The following is a 17,038-nucleotide window of genomic DNA, read 5'->3' on the forward strand; positions in this document are numbered from 1 at the left end:
ACAAAGGACAGTCTCACAAAGTGATTTCGACAATGTCCCCATCGGGAATCGAACCCGGACCTCCAGATCTTGAGCCTAACGCTCTAACCACTAGACCACGGAGGCTGTTAGACCACGGAGGCTTCAGGTACATACGCGCCCTGATATCCGATTACTAGATAGATAGATAAAATACTTTATTGAGCACAATTGACACAAAATACAGATATAAGGACAGCATATATAGAAAAGCACAACAGGCGGCCTTATTGCTCATGCAGCAATTTCTTCCAGGCAACTTTTGGGTACAGGAAAATTGTGTACAAATATAATAATAGCGGGTTAGTGCATTCTAACAAAATAAATAATTTAAAGAACTACTAGGAATTAGTTATCTACATTAATTTGTGAGTTGTCTATATTCATTCAAATTCAAAAATATCTTTATTCAGTAGGTAACATAGTTACACTTTTAATCGTCAATTTTTACATAACGAACGTCTCATCCGCCTAAAACTATTGCAGCTTCTCACAACCAGTACAGCCGGGGAAAAGAAGCTGCAAGAAAAACCTCGGCACAGGGCCCTAGACGTTCTTTAAACAAAAAGAAATATTGTTATACAATTGAGTAATTTAGCTGCCTAATATCAGTTCTCAGACAGTTAATCCCATACATTCATATCTTTTAATAATAACCTTTTATATTAACCTTTTTGTCTTAAAACAATTAAAGGCAAATTCTGAATGTCAATGGGAATCTTATTGTAAAATCGTATACATTGCCCCTTAAAAGATGACTGACTTGTAACCACTGTTACACACAGTTGTACAGTGGTTATAGACTTGACCTATGATTAGAACTACTAGGACATACGTCCTGTTACATCCATAGAATACATTCCACTGCTGGACACAGGCCCCCCAATCAACCAGAGGGGGTATGGAGCATACTCCATCACGCTGTTCCACTGCGAGACGGTTGAGGTGTTTTGGGGCTAGTAGCCCTGAGCCAACGGCTTAAGCACGGAACAATCTTACTTTTCAGGATTAGGTGAATAGGATTAGGATTGGGAATTCAGCCTGCAAAGTTCTAGCCAAACAAAGGACAGTCTCACAAAGTGATTTACGACAGCGTCCCCGTCAGGAATCGAACTCGGACCTCCACATCGTGAGCCTAATGCTCTAACCACAGAGGCCGTTCCGCTCTATATCATAATTGTTTATTGTTCTAGGCAATGACTTAGAACACCTAGTTCCGTCCTGGAAAACACTATACCGGTCGAGCTTGTCTGATGATGATGCTTCCCTTCCATCATCCTCCAAGAGATACGCACGGACTGATGTCAAAGCTTTGCGTAGCGCACGACACAAACGAAGCGGACAGATACCCCCTTAAAGCCAGGAGCGGATCCTGCTTTTACATCAGAGTCACCAGGTAGTAGACAACCTATCTCCGTAGAGAAGTAGATAAAATTGCAGTGGCCACTCTTGTTCCCAACCGGTCGCTCAGGGGGTGGGAGGCGGGGGGGTGTCATGACCTCCATGACTCCCCCTGGATCCACCGCCGGCGAGAAAGCGATTAACGAACTATTTTCTCCATTGATATTATAAGTACCGTAGATTGAACAGGAGCGCTCAAAATATGGCACGAAAAGTTAAAGCAGAAATACAGCAATATTGTTGGAGCGATGCATGCTCTGATATTCCGCAGTACGCGATTAGGCGACGAACTGTGGGTAGTACGCGATTAGGCGACGAACTGTGGGTATGTGGATTTGTATAACCCGACTGCGTTACGAATCACCACGCGCTATAGATGCTAAGATATCGACTGTACCTACATAATTATTTATACCACTCAGTATAAATGTATAGCTAAGTTTGCGTCAAGGGGGTTACAAAGGCCACATAGAAGCAATTCACCTATAAAAGCAATACATATAATATATTTCTTACTTAATATTTGTTTGCATTGCGCACTTACTTTTATGTGCGAGTTCTCCGATGGATTTAAATTATTATGTAGATTTTGATATTATAGTGGCCCCGATTCCTGCAGACACCTCCTAATTTTACTTTAAGTTATACCTGTCATTTTCTTATCCGCCGCGATTGACAGCTCTTACTTTTACGAAGAATGAGTAAATGAATGAATAACCCGGGCGAATCAAAAAGGTATCTCGCTAGTATGCAAACCGTTTGACGTGTGCTGTCAACTTAATTCTTTCGGGTTATTGGTCAATGTAAAATTTTTAGACGGTTGTTTTAGATTTATGCTTAAAATTGACGCGTGTTCCATAAATTTTATGCTTGTCGATTACCCGTCCCTTTCCTTTTCGGCGGATAAGAAAATGACAGATATAACTTTAAATAAAATTAGATGGCATTTACGGGAATTAGCACCATTATGGGACTAAATTCAACTTTATAACTATAATTTCCTGAAATTATAGAATCAAATTATTTGCTTTTTTGTAGGCGTAATTTTTTATTTATAACGTATTATAAAAAATAATCGTATAATTTATTAACATTGCTGTATAGTCAATTGTTTTTTTATTCATATTTAAATATTAAAATGTTGCTCAAATAAAGTTAATGTAAATTGCCAAAAGTTTAAGTAATCAGCCATTTTGTTTTTTAGTTCCATAGAATACGAAAAAAAATGACAGCCTATATTTTTTTCTTTTTTGTCAGTGTATTTTAATTGTGTATAAAATATAGATAAAAATAAGTGTCCTTAGGAAGCGATTTTGTCTTCCAAATATTCTAGAATAAGAGATCGCCAAATGTATATTCGTTTGAAAATATATTTATGATATTGTTCACGTTTGACTTTTATTTTTTAAGTGTATTTTGTTAGAATGTACATTCAACATGGACATTGGACAATGGACATTTCAATGAAGAGCTAAGTTGTCTTTTCTAACTTATAAACGTTTAAGGAATCGTGACTTAGTTATTCATTAACATCTTAACCCAATAGTGGGACTAGGTGAATATGCTGCTAAAATATATACTTATTGTATGGTATTTATTTCTAAAGTTGTATTGGGATGGCTTCTTCAGCTATAAATACGACTCGTAACTTGACAAAATTACGAGAGACATGTCTGTCTGTTGGCTAACTATCTCGATCGAACCGAATAAAAAATAGCTAAATTCAGGGACAGGCATAAAGCAGTTTCTACCGACGACTTTAAGTAAGAAAACCAAACCACTTTAACCATTTAAGTTCGTCTCTGTAAAGCTCCAGTATTTTCCAGAGACTAACTTAAATGGTTTTATGTTTTATGGGGACAGCTTAATCACTTTCCAGAGACGTACTTATGTACTTTTTAAGGACGTACTTAAGAGTACTTTCCAGGAAGGGTTGGACTTAGTGTACCTATCTACTTATTTACCAATATAACATAAGTATTTTACCTGATTACAGTTAGTTTAAAATAAAACATACGTATTTTTTCAAAATATATGAAGTATAATACTAGTTATTAATAAATCAGTACTTAAATACTAGGCTATATTTCTGCGACGGTATGCAGCCAGTCTTGACTATCTTGGCGTAGTATGCGGCCGATACGCGTGGCGTGCGCGTGCGCTGGGGAGAGGTGTAATCCACTTCGTATAAGCCGAACCGTTCACTGGAATAGAAATACATTTTAAATTTAAAATTTGACAGACAGCAAAGTTACGAAAAGCCTACTTCTAGTAAGAAACATTTTAATACTAATATTACATACATACATAAACTGACGCCTATTTCCAACCGGTGTAAGCAGAGACTGGAATTCCATTTGGTTCGATCCTGACACACTTCTCTTGCTTCCTCCACATTCATCAGTCGTTTCATACACGCACGCCGGTTCAGAGTTGATCGTACTAAACCTTTTCTAAGGACATCTCCAATGTGGTCAATGCACGGTCACGAGTACTAATATGTATACATTTTGAAACTACGTCACATTAACTTTTTTGACAAATTAAACCGTAAGTCTAAGTGCGACAGGGTTCTAAAGTGGGTAAATGATATTGCTCATGACTGGACGTCCTTTTCATCATCATCATCACCAGCCCTTTAACGTCCCCACTGCTGGGGCACGGGCCTTCCCTGTGGATGTTTAGGGAGATCGGGCCTTAAACCATCACGCGGGCCCAGCGCGAATTGATGGATATTAACGACTGCTAATGCAGCCGGGACCAACGGCTTAACGTGCCTTCCGAAGCACGGAGGAGCTCGAGATGAAAACTTTTTTTTTGTGGTCACCCATCCTATGACCGGCCTTTGCGAAAGTTGCTTAACTTCAACAATCGCAGACCGAGCGCGTTTACCCCTGCGCCACCGAGCTCCTCACTACGCTTTTAGGCCTACTAAAATGACGTTTTTTTTTTGAAATTCGCAGTAAACACAAAAATCCTGTCTATCGCGGGTCTGGAGCAGTTATCAATTGTTCGTGAACTTTGTCCCTGTTGTGCAACATCCCTTATCGTGTTACATGTGACATTGACCAATAACTTGATAATAATATATTCAAACCTCACTGTTGTTTTAAATTATTAGTACACAGGATACTCGTGTTCATAGTTCTTATTCAAATTCAAATTCAAAAATATCTTTATTCAGTAGGTAACATAGTTACACTTTGAATCGTCAATTTTTACATAACGAACGTCTCATCCGCCTAAAACTACTGCAGCTTCTCACAACCTGTATAGCCGGGGAAAAGAAGCTGCAAGAAAAACCTCGTCACAAGGCCCTAGACGTTCTGTAAAAAAAATAAAAAAATAAACATAAAATATTGATATACAATTGAGTAATTTAGCTGCCTAATATCAGTTCTCAGACAGTTAATCCCATGCATTCATATCTTCTAAATAATCACTAACTTTATAATAACCTTTTTTGTAAAGTTTTTGTTTAACTACTGTCTTAAAGCAGTTGAAAGGCAAATTCTGAATGTCAATGGGAATCTTATTGTAAAAACTTATTATGAAGATGCCTTTTTTTGACGTGACTTATTGTAAATTTGCCGCAGATGGCATTAACTACTTGGCCGGACAATTGGGAGCGCTGAAGGCTCTCACCCGGTACAACGTTTAAGACAACAGGCCTGAGGGTGCCCAGTTGGGCGCGAACCTCGGCTCAGGGCGTCGTCTGAGAGAAAAAATATTTGAAAGAATTAATCGATCCTAGTGGGTTGATAGCACTGAATGAGGGAAATCGTCGACCACGTCATGTATTGACCAAATTGGAGATGTCCTTAGAAAAGGTTTAATACGATCTACTCTGAACTGTCGTGCGTGTATGAAACGATTGATGATTGATGGATGTGTGTGTCGTGTCCTGCATGCAGCAGATAGCGCCATACTTGTTGGCAAGTTTTGGGCCGATACTAATTAGTTTGCCATCGACTCGTTAAGAAGAAGAATGTGGAGGAAGCAAGAGAAGTGTGTCAGGATCGAAGCAAATGGAATTCCATAGTCTCTGCTTACCTGGGAAATAGGCGTGAGTTTATGTATGTATGTATGTACTCACGAGTATCCCCTCATCCACTCGAAGTTGTCCATCAAGCTCCAGTGAGTGTACCCTATGATGTTACAGCCGTCTTGCGTGACAGCCGCGTGTAACGAGCGCAGGTACGCGTCTATGTAGTTCACTCGCTTGCTGTCCTGCAGACCAGGCTCTGAGGATATCCCGTTCTCAGTGATCACCACCAGAGGATTGTCGTACGTCTTCTTCACCCAGTTCAGGATTTTCCTGAAGCCCCATGGTACTACCTGTTGGAGAAATTGTTATTATTTAAAAAGCACAAGGAGCATTCGTACTTAGCCTAGCAGCAGCTGCTTATGAGGATAATAACTAATAGTTGTAATGTAGACGGTAGCACTGGAATCGACAGGGTAACTCCTGTATATAACTTCTCTCAAGGATTATGAGGTTGAAACTGACCGTACCAACATTGTTATCGGATTTGTTACAGAGCCGCCCAAGGCCCTTGATTTGACATATCTCGTGTAAAAAGTAGCCAACTCACCCTCAACCACGTCGAATTACTTTTCGGCCATTCCGGTTTCTGGCTGATGATCACTCCCATATCGTTGTCGAAAGATGGCTGAACTGCCACCTTGCCTTTGCCTTTGGCGACCAGGTACGTCGTATAGTGGTTCAAACCGAGGAAATCTGAAGACCCTCGGATCATTTTGACTTCTTCTTCAGTGAAAGTTGGGAGACGAGATCGGGGGAAATGTTGACGTCTGGATATCTCGTCGATTCTGCGTCTCATGATAGGTGGGTAGTCTCCGGTCTTAGAGTAGATTGGGTGCGCGTACCAACCGAACTGGAAGATTAAAAGAGGATCTTCTTAAAACGTTATGTCTTATTACAAGCTACCTTATGGTTTATTGGGGAATATAATGAAATGCTGTGTTTTGACGGAATAGTAAATGCTTCGGTCAATTCTATGTACATATAATCTATGTCACACCCCGGACACTCCGTCCAAAATCTTATTCTTACCGTGTGCCATCTTACCACGGAAAGATCAGGTAAATCTGCAGCTGTGCGCCCGACAAGAAGTGGCGCGGAGAGGATTATTCTGTATCCAATGTCTAATACGAGACGTTAATCTGACAGTTTATTGGCTACGTGACACTACGTTTTTGGATAAGTATTTTAAAAATTACAATTGGTACTTTTATACCCCTTAAAATATTTTATTTTCGAAAAGGCTTTAAGTATATAATAGAAAAATACTCATTAATCTTCAATTATTTTAAATTACCCGCGAAAACATTTTGCCCAGAGACGTCACAGTTCAACAAACAAAGAAACTGTCAAACAGTATCACTTGAAACCTGACAGATAGTTTTTGTTTATTTTGTGAAATGTGACGTCACACGAAGCTCTAACATGGCCACCCGTGTTTCGGGTTTTGTAATACACAGATAAAAAAACGCATTCTTATTTTGTAAAAATAAAATATTTAAAAATGAGAACTATTGGATAATTATCGTTAAATGATAAACTATCATATTCCGACATATTTCATATTTTATTGTTACAAGTGTCAAGTAGCCAATTGGTGTGACTGGTGAGTGATACTGTAAACAGGTTAGTGATGTACTCACCATGAATTGCCTGGCGACTTCAGCAGATTTCTGGTCGTCTTCAGACGTGGTCGCCGGCTCCAACCAAGCCATATCTAACGTGATACCGACGTTACCTACAAATATTAAACATGTATTGTAAGTACTTATACGTAAGAGCACATAACTTTTTCCAGAGTAAAGATAGAGATAATGTAGTATCGATTCAACACCCTCAGGCCTGTTGTCTTAAATTTTGTACCGGGTGAGAGCCCTCAGCGCTCCCCATTTGTCCGGCCAAGTAGTTAATGCCGTCTGCGGCAAATCTATAATTAGTCACGTCAAAAAAAAAAGAAACTAATCAGCTACCAGAAGAAACCTCTAACTCCATACATGACTAAATTAACGAATCCAAAATCTCTTACAAACCTCCAGTCTTGTTCTTGAACTCGGCCTCAAACATGCGATAGGTCATGCCGTGTGCACGCAGCACGTTGTGGGCACACATGTAGGCCTCGAGTCCACTGGAGTGGCCTCCAGGGGCGTCGTTGCCGCCATACCCAGAGCGGCAGAACGATAAGGGCTCGTTAAATGTGATCCATGCCTTTACCTTGGGACCGAAGTTCGTGAACAGGACCTGGAGGATGGAAATTTTGACAGGAATTACAAACATAAAATCTTTATTTTTCACTTTCCTTCCACCGACTGCAATTGGAATACCATTGTATTTAAATAAATTATGTAATACAAACTGGATTAAAAAAAAAGAAAGAAAGGCAATCATGAAGCAGTAGGACTAGGGCCCTGTGCTGGGAGGTTTTCTGGCCACGTCTTTCCCTCAGCGTTACAGATTCCGATGTGGTAGTAGTTTTACAGTTAGTTACATAATATGTAATTTATATTTAACAAAAAGCGCTAACTTTGTAAGCCAATTTTGAAAAATAAATATTTATGAATATTTTTTTTTCATATACACGGCAGTAATCCTCAGACTGGACTTAACTATTTGACCATACGTAATAAGAAGAACTTTCAGCCAGTTTTGATACAAGTCCTAAAATGGATAAATAACGAACCGTATGGATGTTAGTATTCTACTTATTTGTGATATAGTAGATATTGGGTTGGTTTTGGCTGGTTAAAAAAGCAACATAGCTATTTGTCATTGGCGCATATAAAAATAAATGCGCAATGTTTACAAAATTATCGATTCGATATGACCTTTTCAACTCCCAGGTTTAACTAATCTGACCTTCCATGTCAGATTGTTAATTTAGTGTTATAATCGGACCTGTTACAGGTTAGGGTTAGGTTAGGTTAGTTAAGCGGACCCCGTGAAAGACATGAGAACGCTTGGGAAGTGTGCTTGCGGGTGTGCTTGTGTATTTTGTACCTTACCCTGGCGTAATCAACGAAATAATCAGCCACAATGGGGTTGGTCCACCCGCCGAGGTCCTGTAGAGTCTGCGGCAGGTCCCAGTGGTACATGGTGACCAGTGGCTGGATGCTGTTGGCGTGGAGCTCGTTGATCAGCTCCGAGTAGTACCTCAGACCGTCTTCGTTCACGTCACTTGAGAGGAAATTAATGGCTATATATTGTGTATATTTGTGTCTAAGTAATTGATGTCACACACACACACACACACACACACACTCACACACACACACACACACACACACACACACACACACACACACACACACTCACCTTGCATCTTCCTTTTCAAATGTTTAATTGTTATATACCTATACAAGTATGTACTAAATAAGGACAATTTATTTGGCTAAGTTGTTATTATCCGTCGGGAACAGGCGCTGCATGCTGAGATACAGGTTTCACCTAGTTCGGCTGCAGAGGCTTATTACCTTACCTGTTATAAATATGTTATTAGCCTATGAAACAATGTATTGCACTGTACTATACTTTATATGAACAAATAAATAAATAAAATAAATAAATGTAAAATGTGTGGGCAGAGCACAGGTTTCCGACATTAATCACAGAGAAATTGAGTTCAGTGTAGGTTGGTAAAGTAAATGAACCCGGATCTGAGTCAAGATTAGACAAGTTTGTTTCCTAAATAAGCCAAATTGGGAATCGATACATAGATCCTCTAGTTTGGTAGTCCATCTGTCTATCAGGTACACCACAGAGATCATAAATAATAAACTATCTGCACTTATTCCCAACTTCACAGACCGAAGTCGTCCTTTAAGCTCAATGCAGACGTTCGGATCGGGACGCGATCTTCCTTAAGATTGGAAAGAGATAGAAGAAGAAATAGCAACAGCTACTGACTTGCTGAACCCTTCGGGCAGGATCCTGGGCCAGGAGATAGAGAAGCGGTAGAACAGCACGCCTAGCTCCCGCAGCATGCTGATGTCAGCCCGGAACTGGTGGTATGAGTCGTCAGCCACATCGCCGCTTGAGTGGTCGAACACCTGCTCTGGATGCGAGTGCGTGTAGCGGTCCCATATGCTCTCACCTTTACCTTTTGAGGAAGTTTTTGGGGTATTTATTATAACTATTTAAACCACTCACGGAAAGGGTGCCTACAGATGGACGTCGCAGCTGAAGTAGACCCAATAGAAGGAGGAAAGACGATCTGATTTAAAGGGGATTGGCTTCTGCCAATCCCATCTGCCTGGAGAGTTTGGGTACGACACACGTAAGCTATAGATATTAGATAAGTAAGTACGTCAACCCTCTGTGTAATGTTTTTGTCTCTATGTTCTGTCAATTGTAGACTAAATTATAAATAATGATCACTATGTGGTGCCTCCTGTGTTTCATTGGTTTCCATCTCAAACAGCATAATACCGCCGTTTGATTGAAGGGAGGCCTGTGTCCTGCAGTGTGACGTATATTTTTATATATTGTTTAATGTACCTAATGTAATGATGTGGTGGAACATTGGCCCCTCCGTTAACTGCAGCTTGTTAGATAATTATGTCATTCTGCAAATGACAGCTTGTTCCGTTCGTTGTCTGGAAGCTTCTTGATCTATGATCCTTTTATCTATTGTCATTAACACAATAATATTATTTTATAGAAGATATCTTATATGGGGTCAATGTCCAACAGTGAACTAATTATTTATTCTTATTTATTTTCAGATCCTCTAAAGTCGTAAGACTGAATGTCTTTTTAAATTCCGAAACTCATTCTTTAACTAGGTATTGGTGCTAATTCCTGTAAATACCATCTAATTTTATTTTAAGTTATATCTGTCATTTTCTTATCCGCCGAAAAGGAAAGGGACGGGTAATTGACAAGCATAAAATTTATGGAACACACGTCAATTTTAAGCACAAATCTAAAACAACCGTCTAAAAATTTTACATCAGTCAATAACCCGACACATTCATTTACTCATTCTTCCTAAAATTAAGAGCTGTGAATCATCCGTCCCTTTCCTTTTCGACGGATATGAAAATGACGGATATAACTTAAAATAAAATTAGGCGGTGTTTGCAGGAATCGGGGCCATTGTATTTGGAAATCTGAGCGTAAGGAGGTTAAGGCAAGAATGGGCATTTTCTGGTATAGAATAAGGAATAATACTACGTATAAGAATGACAACTCTCCGCTCCCCACCAGCGGCTGAGTTAAGTTCACCTCGCCTTCCTCGGCCTTTCTTTAGTCTTTAATCGTATGGGCGTCACACGCCACACACACACGTGTGCACTAACGTCAATGTGTGGTGTCTGTGTAAAACGAAGTGTTTTGTATGAAGTGTCCAGGGTATGCTTCTGGGTAAGCTCTTACACTAAGAGGCAGAATGGTGCCCAAAGCAAACCCATTTGATTTTAAAAAGAGAAACACAGAATTTTGTTTTGGGCTTTTGGCACACACATGTTAATTAATCGGGTGCGCAAAGTTACGAGCATACAGAAATTGCAGCTAGTTTTGGGTTGGTCTCAGATTGTCGAGGTAGATTGACGGAAAATTCGACTTGATATTAACTCAGAATCATGGTTTGAAATTCTGAATCATCCCCCTCAGTATTCGTTGCGATGTCACTGCACCGTGTATAGGTACGTTGTTATTATAGCTTTGTTTTTCTCAAAGGAACAGGTCTTGTCCTTGAAATACAAAGAATTTTGTTTACTCGCAGGGGTTCCACTGACCTCTAGTGCGTTGTACCCCGCATGAGTGAACATACTACTTACATAATTCACGCCCGTAATTCCCATAAGGGTGAGCAGTGACACAAGTCATTAGAAAATAATTATCAGCTTTGATTTGAAATTTGAAGATTTGCGTGGTCTTGGGCATTTCGTAAACAGAACATAAATTGTTGGTTTTTTTCTGGATAGAACGACTATGCGACGGAGTAGAGCCTTCAGTCCTCCCCAGTTGTCCAGCCAAGTAGTTAATACCATATGCAAATGTACAATGAGTCACATAATAAAACGGGGCAGGCGTCGAAAATTTCACCATGAAAGATAACTGTCAAAATTCCGTAGTTGCGTATGTCAATAGACCCGCCTACTAGTTACCTAATATGTATTACACTTTGATACCATGTCACATTAACTTTTTTTACAAATTAAACGGTAAGTCTCATTAAATGCAAATATTATAGTGCGACAGGGTTCTAAAATGGGTACATGATATTACTCATGACTGTACATTGCTGACGAGGAGTGGGTGTACCTGTTGCAGAGGTTTTTCTTGCAGCTTTTTTTCCCCGGCTATACAGGTTGTGAGAAGCTGCAGCAGTTTTAGTGCGGATGAGACGTTCGTTATGTACAAAATAACGATTAAAAGTGTAACTTTTTACCTACTAAATAAAGATATTTTTGAATTTGATTCCATCCAACTCTTCGGGAATACACTTGATGCTATGTTATGTTTAACCACCCGGAGACTTTATACAAACAACCTCGTTTTACACAGACACCACACATTGACGTTATAATACACGCGCATCTGTGTGTGTGACGTCTGACGCCATTTGATTCAAGTCCAAACTATATTCGAGGGGGGTGAGGTAAACCTAGCTCAAACGCTGGTGGGGAGCGGAGACTTGCCGTTCTATACGAAGTATTATTCCTTGTTCTTCAATCGTGTAGGTTGTGAGGTGGAGTACCAACCTCATCAACCCTGGTGTCAGGGTTACTACTCTGGCATCAGTAAGTAGTAATTGGCACCAACGGCTGAACGTGCCTTCCGAAGCACGGATCATCTTACTTTCGGACACTCAGGTGATCAGCCTTAATGTCCGAACCAAACTAGGGACCACAAAGTAATTTTTGTGATATGTCCCCACCGGGATTCGAACTTATTCCTCATTCTATGGCTTAACCCCGCAGTTCTTGCCCAATTTTAGCGTCACTGACATCAATCCGGTACTTCGTTGTCTAGTGGTTACACTGGTTATCACAAAAATCTCTTTGTCAACCCTAGTTTGGTTAGGTCAGGTCATCCTTTCGGACAATCAGATAATCAGCCTATAATATCCTGACCAAACTCTAACATTATGATGATGATGATCTCCGACCAATTTCGGCCATGGCGACAACTTCGACTCCTGGGGCCTGTTTAATAAAACTTACAATTGTAATTTACAATGAGAATTTGATGTACATTGCGGAGTGTGTGATCACGAATATTTTACAGTTTCATATTAGTTACGTAATGAACATCAAATTGTCGTCGTAATTTACAATCGTAAGTTTTATAAAACAGGCCCCTAGTCGGCACGACGCTGATGCGCCCGAAGATGACTTATGTAGCCTATCTTAGCAGTGAACTCCCGCGCACAGTGAGGGCACCTGAGCACACCGTTTTGGTAATTATAATGAATAGCGGCAGGAGGACGGGCCTTCAATACATCACGTTTAGCGTTGAGGTCTGCCGTGCGCTGTTGCTCGAACTCGTGTACTCGCTTCATCACAAGCCTGCGCCATTCTGGGCGCTGTGATGCCAAACCCTCCCATTGAGAAGGCTCAATGTTGCATCTTTTTCTCTCATGTTGGCTAACATTATATGGTTTTAGAGAAGTAAGTTTCCCGCCAAGTAGTTTATGCTATTTGCAGCTAATAAGTCTCGTCAAAAAAAGAGAGAAGTAAGTATACCTGCACCTGCATTAAAAAAGCGGCCAAATGCGAGTCGGACTCGCCCATGAAGGGTTCCGTAACAGCAAGTAACATAATATAAAAGTAAATTACGGTTTACGATTTATGATGTATTAAAAAAAAGATCTGGTTCAAACCAATTTTCGTTGGTAGTTTGCATGATAAAAAAAAATTGTGTTTCAGTTCTATGTATGGGGACCCCCAAAATTTATTGGTTTTTTTTTCTATCATTGCATAAAAATCTTATGCAGTTCACAGAATACACATATTTATCAAGTTTCAACAGTATAGCTATTATAGTTTCGGAGAAAAGTGGCTGTGACATACGGACGGACGGACAGACATGACGAATCTATAAGGGTTCCGTTTTTTGCCATTAGACTACGGAACCCTAATAAATGGGTTTTGAGGTGTACGTACCTGACGTGTTCCACGCCCCCTCGATCTGATAGGAAGCGGTGGCGACCCCCCAGGTGAAGTCTTTGGGGAAACATAGTTGTCCCGAACTTCTACCTTCACACCTGAGGGTCCAAACATTGAAGATAATATATCAATAAGTGTGTACTTAGTCATTACATCACATGAACCATGACAGGGGCCTTGACAACCTTTGTATGGTGACCTCAGGGTTACTACTGATCAGAAATCGGAATCATTTATAGATAAACCTGGGGTTAAAGCAAATCGTTGCAATTTGACATTTACGCATATATTGCTTCAATGTGGCCATGTATATATACACTTTGAAACCATGTCACATTAACTTTTTGACAAATTAAACCGTAAGTCTCATTAAATGTCAAACATGATAGTGTGACAGGGTTCTAAAGTGGGAACATAATATTGCTCACGACTGTACTTACATCTTTTTTTTTTAATCTGCCAACTACCTCTTTAAAGAGGGTGTGAAATTTTATATGGGACTTTTCGCATTTTTCAAGGTAGAAAGCTAAAAATAAATTAATTAAGAGGAACCGTGTTACCTCGAATTTAACGTGAGCGAAGCCGCGGGGAGAAGCTACTACCTACATAAACGCACGCGCATAATCCCTAATGAGGCGGGCACAACCACACGTAATCAGCCACTGCTGATACGATGCTTCGTACCATCCCCACTCCTCACTTCTTCTGACTCTACCACTAAGTTCTAAGATCAATATGACGACAATTGATCAGTCTATACCCCATAACCATTTCTCGTTATGTTAGAAGAACACAATCCCTATGTTGGGTTTTACGACACGCCCGAAAAGACGAGCAGCTTAACGCGTTATGTTTTTTATTCGCTTCAACAGTATAGAAGCTACCTGTTACAAAAACTTATTCGATATTTCGCGATGTTTCTTTACAAAACTGTACGATGTTTCGCGATATTTCTTTATTGCTTGAAGATAAATGGAAGCGATTAGATTTTTTTTATTAATTATTTTATACATATTGATATAGTACCTACGTACGGTAAGTTATAATCTTTGATAAATATTATCTCCTTACATAATTAATCAAGTATATTATATTGCATTTTTATCATGATAGTAGACAATGTAAGTAGGTACATTTTCAGTTTCTGTGAGTAGGTACTTAACTATAGTTAATTCTTACATACCTACATAAAACCTTTTTTAAGTACTTGCTTTACACGTAGAAAAAATAATTAAACACTGGCTTACCTCAAAGTCACTAAAGCGAATAATAAAAGTATTTTCCAACACATTTTCCCCACATTAAAAAGCCACCAATAATACGGTATCTGCGAGTCACAGTCTGTCTGCCACTGACTCGAATGATACCCCTTGGCATTATCATAATGAGAAAATTGTATAAACAATCACTAATCATTTAACTTCAACTATACATGTCTCTTTATATCACATAATGGCCCCGATTCCTGGAGACACCGTCTAATTTTATTTTAAGTTATATCTGTCATTTTCATATCCGTCGAAAAGGAAAGGGACGGATGATTCACAGCTCTTAATTTTAGGAAGAATGAGTAAATGAACGTGTCGGGTTATTGACTGATGTAAAATTTTTAGACGGTTGGTTTAGATTTGTGCTTAAAATTGACGTGTGTTCCATAAATTTTATGCTTGTCGATTACCCGTCCCTTTCCTTTTCGGCGGATAAGAAAATGACAGATATAACTTAAAATAAAATTAGATGGTATTTACAGGAATTAGCACCAATATTTGCCTACTCTATATTGTTAGTGAAAAGCGCGTAAGAGCCATTTTGAAAAATCATAATTCGAATGTGTTTTTTTTTTGTTTTGGTTTTCCCCGAAGGGCAAGGCAAAGGGAACTATGCCCATACAGACATGTCTCGTGTATTTTTTTTCTTATGAAAGGTGATGACGATGAATGATGAAACCTAAGCCCCCACACTCGGAGCAGACTCCTACTTTGAACTCCAAACGAATTAACTCAAAAGTCCGCATAAACATTCGAGTTATAAAGTGGCTTGTTGGCACGAAGCGAAAATAGGTAGACAGGTACACTTTGTTTATTGAATATTCCGCGTGTATAATAACACTATCGCTAATGTTTTCCAACTAACTTAATGCTCGTTAACCACAAAACACCACTTCGTATTAATTATTTAGATTATTCAATGAAGAAAGCAACCGTCCCGTTCCCGCCAAAAAGTCCGCAATAGACATGCTTGTTCTATAATAGACAACCTAATAACTTATGATCTCAATTTTTACCCGGATTGAAATTAATAGAAATAAATCGAGGTTTTGTTAATGAAAATCACATCAGAATGTTTTTTTTTTCGGACGAAAACTTTGATAGAGCCCCTCTATCGAAGTTTTCGTTTTGAATTAGTCACCAGAAACACCTCCATGTAGGTACGATCAGGTGCAAAAGTCCAATCAGTTTCTTGCAAAGTAATAAATTAACTGGTTGCACTTAAGACCTCCTGTCGACATGTCATTTCTATAATCGACCAAAACCACCTACAAAAACATAAATACAATTTAAATGACAACTAGTGGGTCATAGTTTCACCACTGTTTACAAATAATTCGCTGGGCTCAGTAACTGCACTTTTGCTCTTTGATTGTGCCTATGTTCAGCGATTATTTTCGATCAAGTAGGTATTTACGGGGGCAGAAGGCAAGAGGGAAACCACTGCCCTATTTTTCCCTAAAAAAGTAGCATGGAGAAAGTTATCTTACCATCAGGTGAGATTGTGGTCAAACGCGAGCCTATACCTATTATAAAAAAAAAAAGCTACATCGACAAGAGTGGCTCTTAAATTAGTGGTGAGGTAGGTATCTATTTACGGACAGTTTTCGAATTTAGACAAAGCAACGACATCTTTCGAATGCACTGATTCAAATTGGATCTCTAACACTAATAATATATATCTAATACAATAATACAATGGGTCTTTATCTCTTTAAGTAGGTACGTACCTAATCGTTTATAGGTTTAGATAGCATAATAATAATTGCATGACCTCTCTGTGTCAATGACCAAGACAAGCAATAATTATTTTTATTGCGTACATTGTTTCTTTACTATGAATATTTAATTAGAATGATAAATGAATCATTTTATGAAATACTTGAACACCGTCCAATTTAAGTTATCAAGAATAAATATTTTCTACAAGTTTCCATGAATCCCGCCCTCTGTTGATTTATTGTGTAGCTAGCTTCTAGTTCTAGAACCATCGTATGCATTCTGGTAAAGGTGTTAACTGAATAAATTCAGCTACTCGACGTTAGATGGCGCCTTTATGATTGTAATAACCGAACAATTTATGTACGCGGCGTTCCAGAAGCGACGTGGTTCCTTTGGGCACCTATTTGAATATTCGGGTTATTTCTCGAACAGCGACCGGTTTTCTCGAAGTTTCAATTTTATTACTTGACAACAGG

The 17,038-nt window shown here is 39.2% G+C and overlaps 1 protein-coding gene across 1 annotated transcript; it reads right to left on the reverse strand.

Moving 5' to 3' along the window:
* Window positions 1–3,437: 3,437 nt before the first annotated feature.
* LOC126378353 (myrosinase 1-like) lies at window positions 3,438–14,968 on the reverse strand. The gene is made up of 9 exons (XM_050026630.1): window positions 14,820–14,968; window positions 13,570–13,670; window positions 9,365–9,557; window positions 8,464–8,635; window positions 7,495–7,702; window positions 7,108–7,202; window positions 6,015–6,317; window positions 5,516–5,757; window positions 3,438–3,623 (listed from the first exon to the last, which is right to left on the reverse strand). Exons 1-9 carry the CDS (start codon window positions 14,861–14,863, stop codon window positions 3,482–3,484), a joined length of 1,500 nt encoding a protein of 499 aa, XP_049882587.1. The 5' UTR covers window positions 14,864–14,968; the 3' UTR covers window positions 3,438–3,481.
* Between the last annotated feature and the right edge of the window lie 2,070 nt (window positions 14,969–17,038).

The sequence above is a fragment of the Pectinophora gossypiella genome, chromosome 2 (genome assembly GCF_024362695.1).
Source record: "Pectinophora gossypiella chromosome 2, ilPecGoss1.1, whole genome shotgun sequence".
Taxonomy (NCBI): Eukaryota; Metazoa; Arthropoda; class Insecta; order Lepidoptera; family Gelechiidae; genus Pectinophora; species Pectinophora gossypiella.

Coding starts and splice junctions, on each gene's coding strand:
- LOC126378353 (XM_050026630.1), bottom strand. CDS start 14,863: ATGTGTTGGAAAATACTTTTATTATTCGCTTTAGTGACTTTGAG. Junction 9,558..13,569: donor GGGGGCGTGGAACACGTCAG/GTACGTACACCT, acceptor CTTCCTCAAAAG/GTAAAGGTGAGAGCATATGG. Junction 7,703..8,463: donor ATTTCGTTGATTACGCCAGG/GTAAGGTACAAA, acceptor TCCATCCTCCAG/GTCCTGTTCACGAACTTCGG.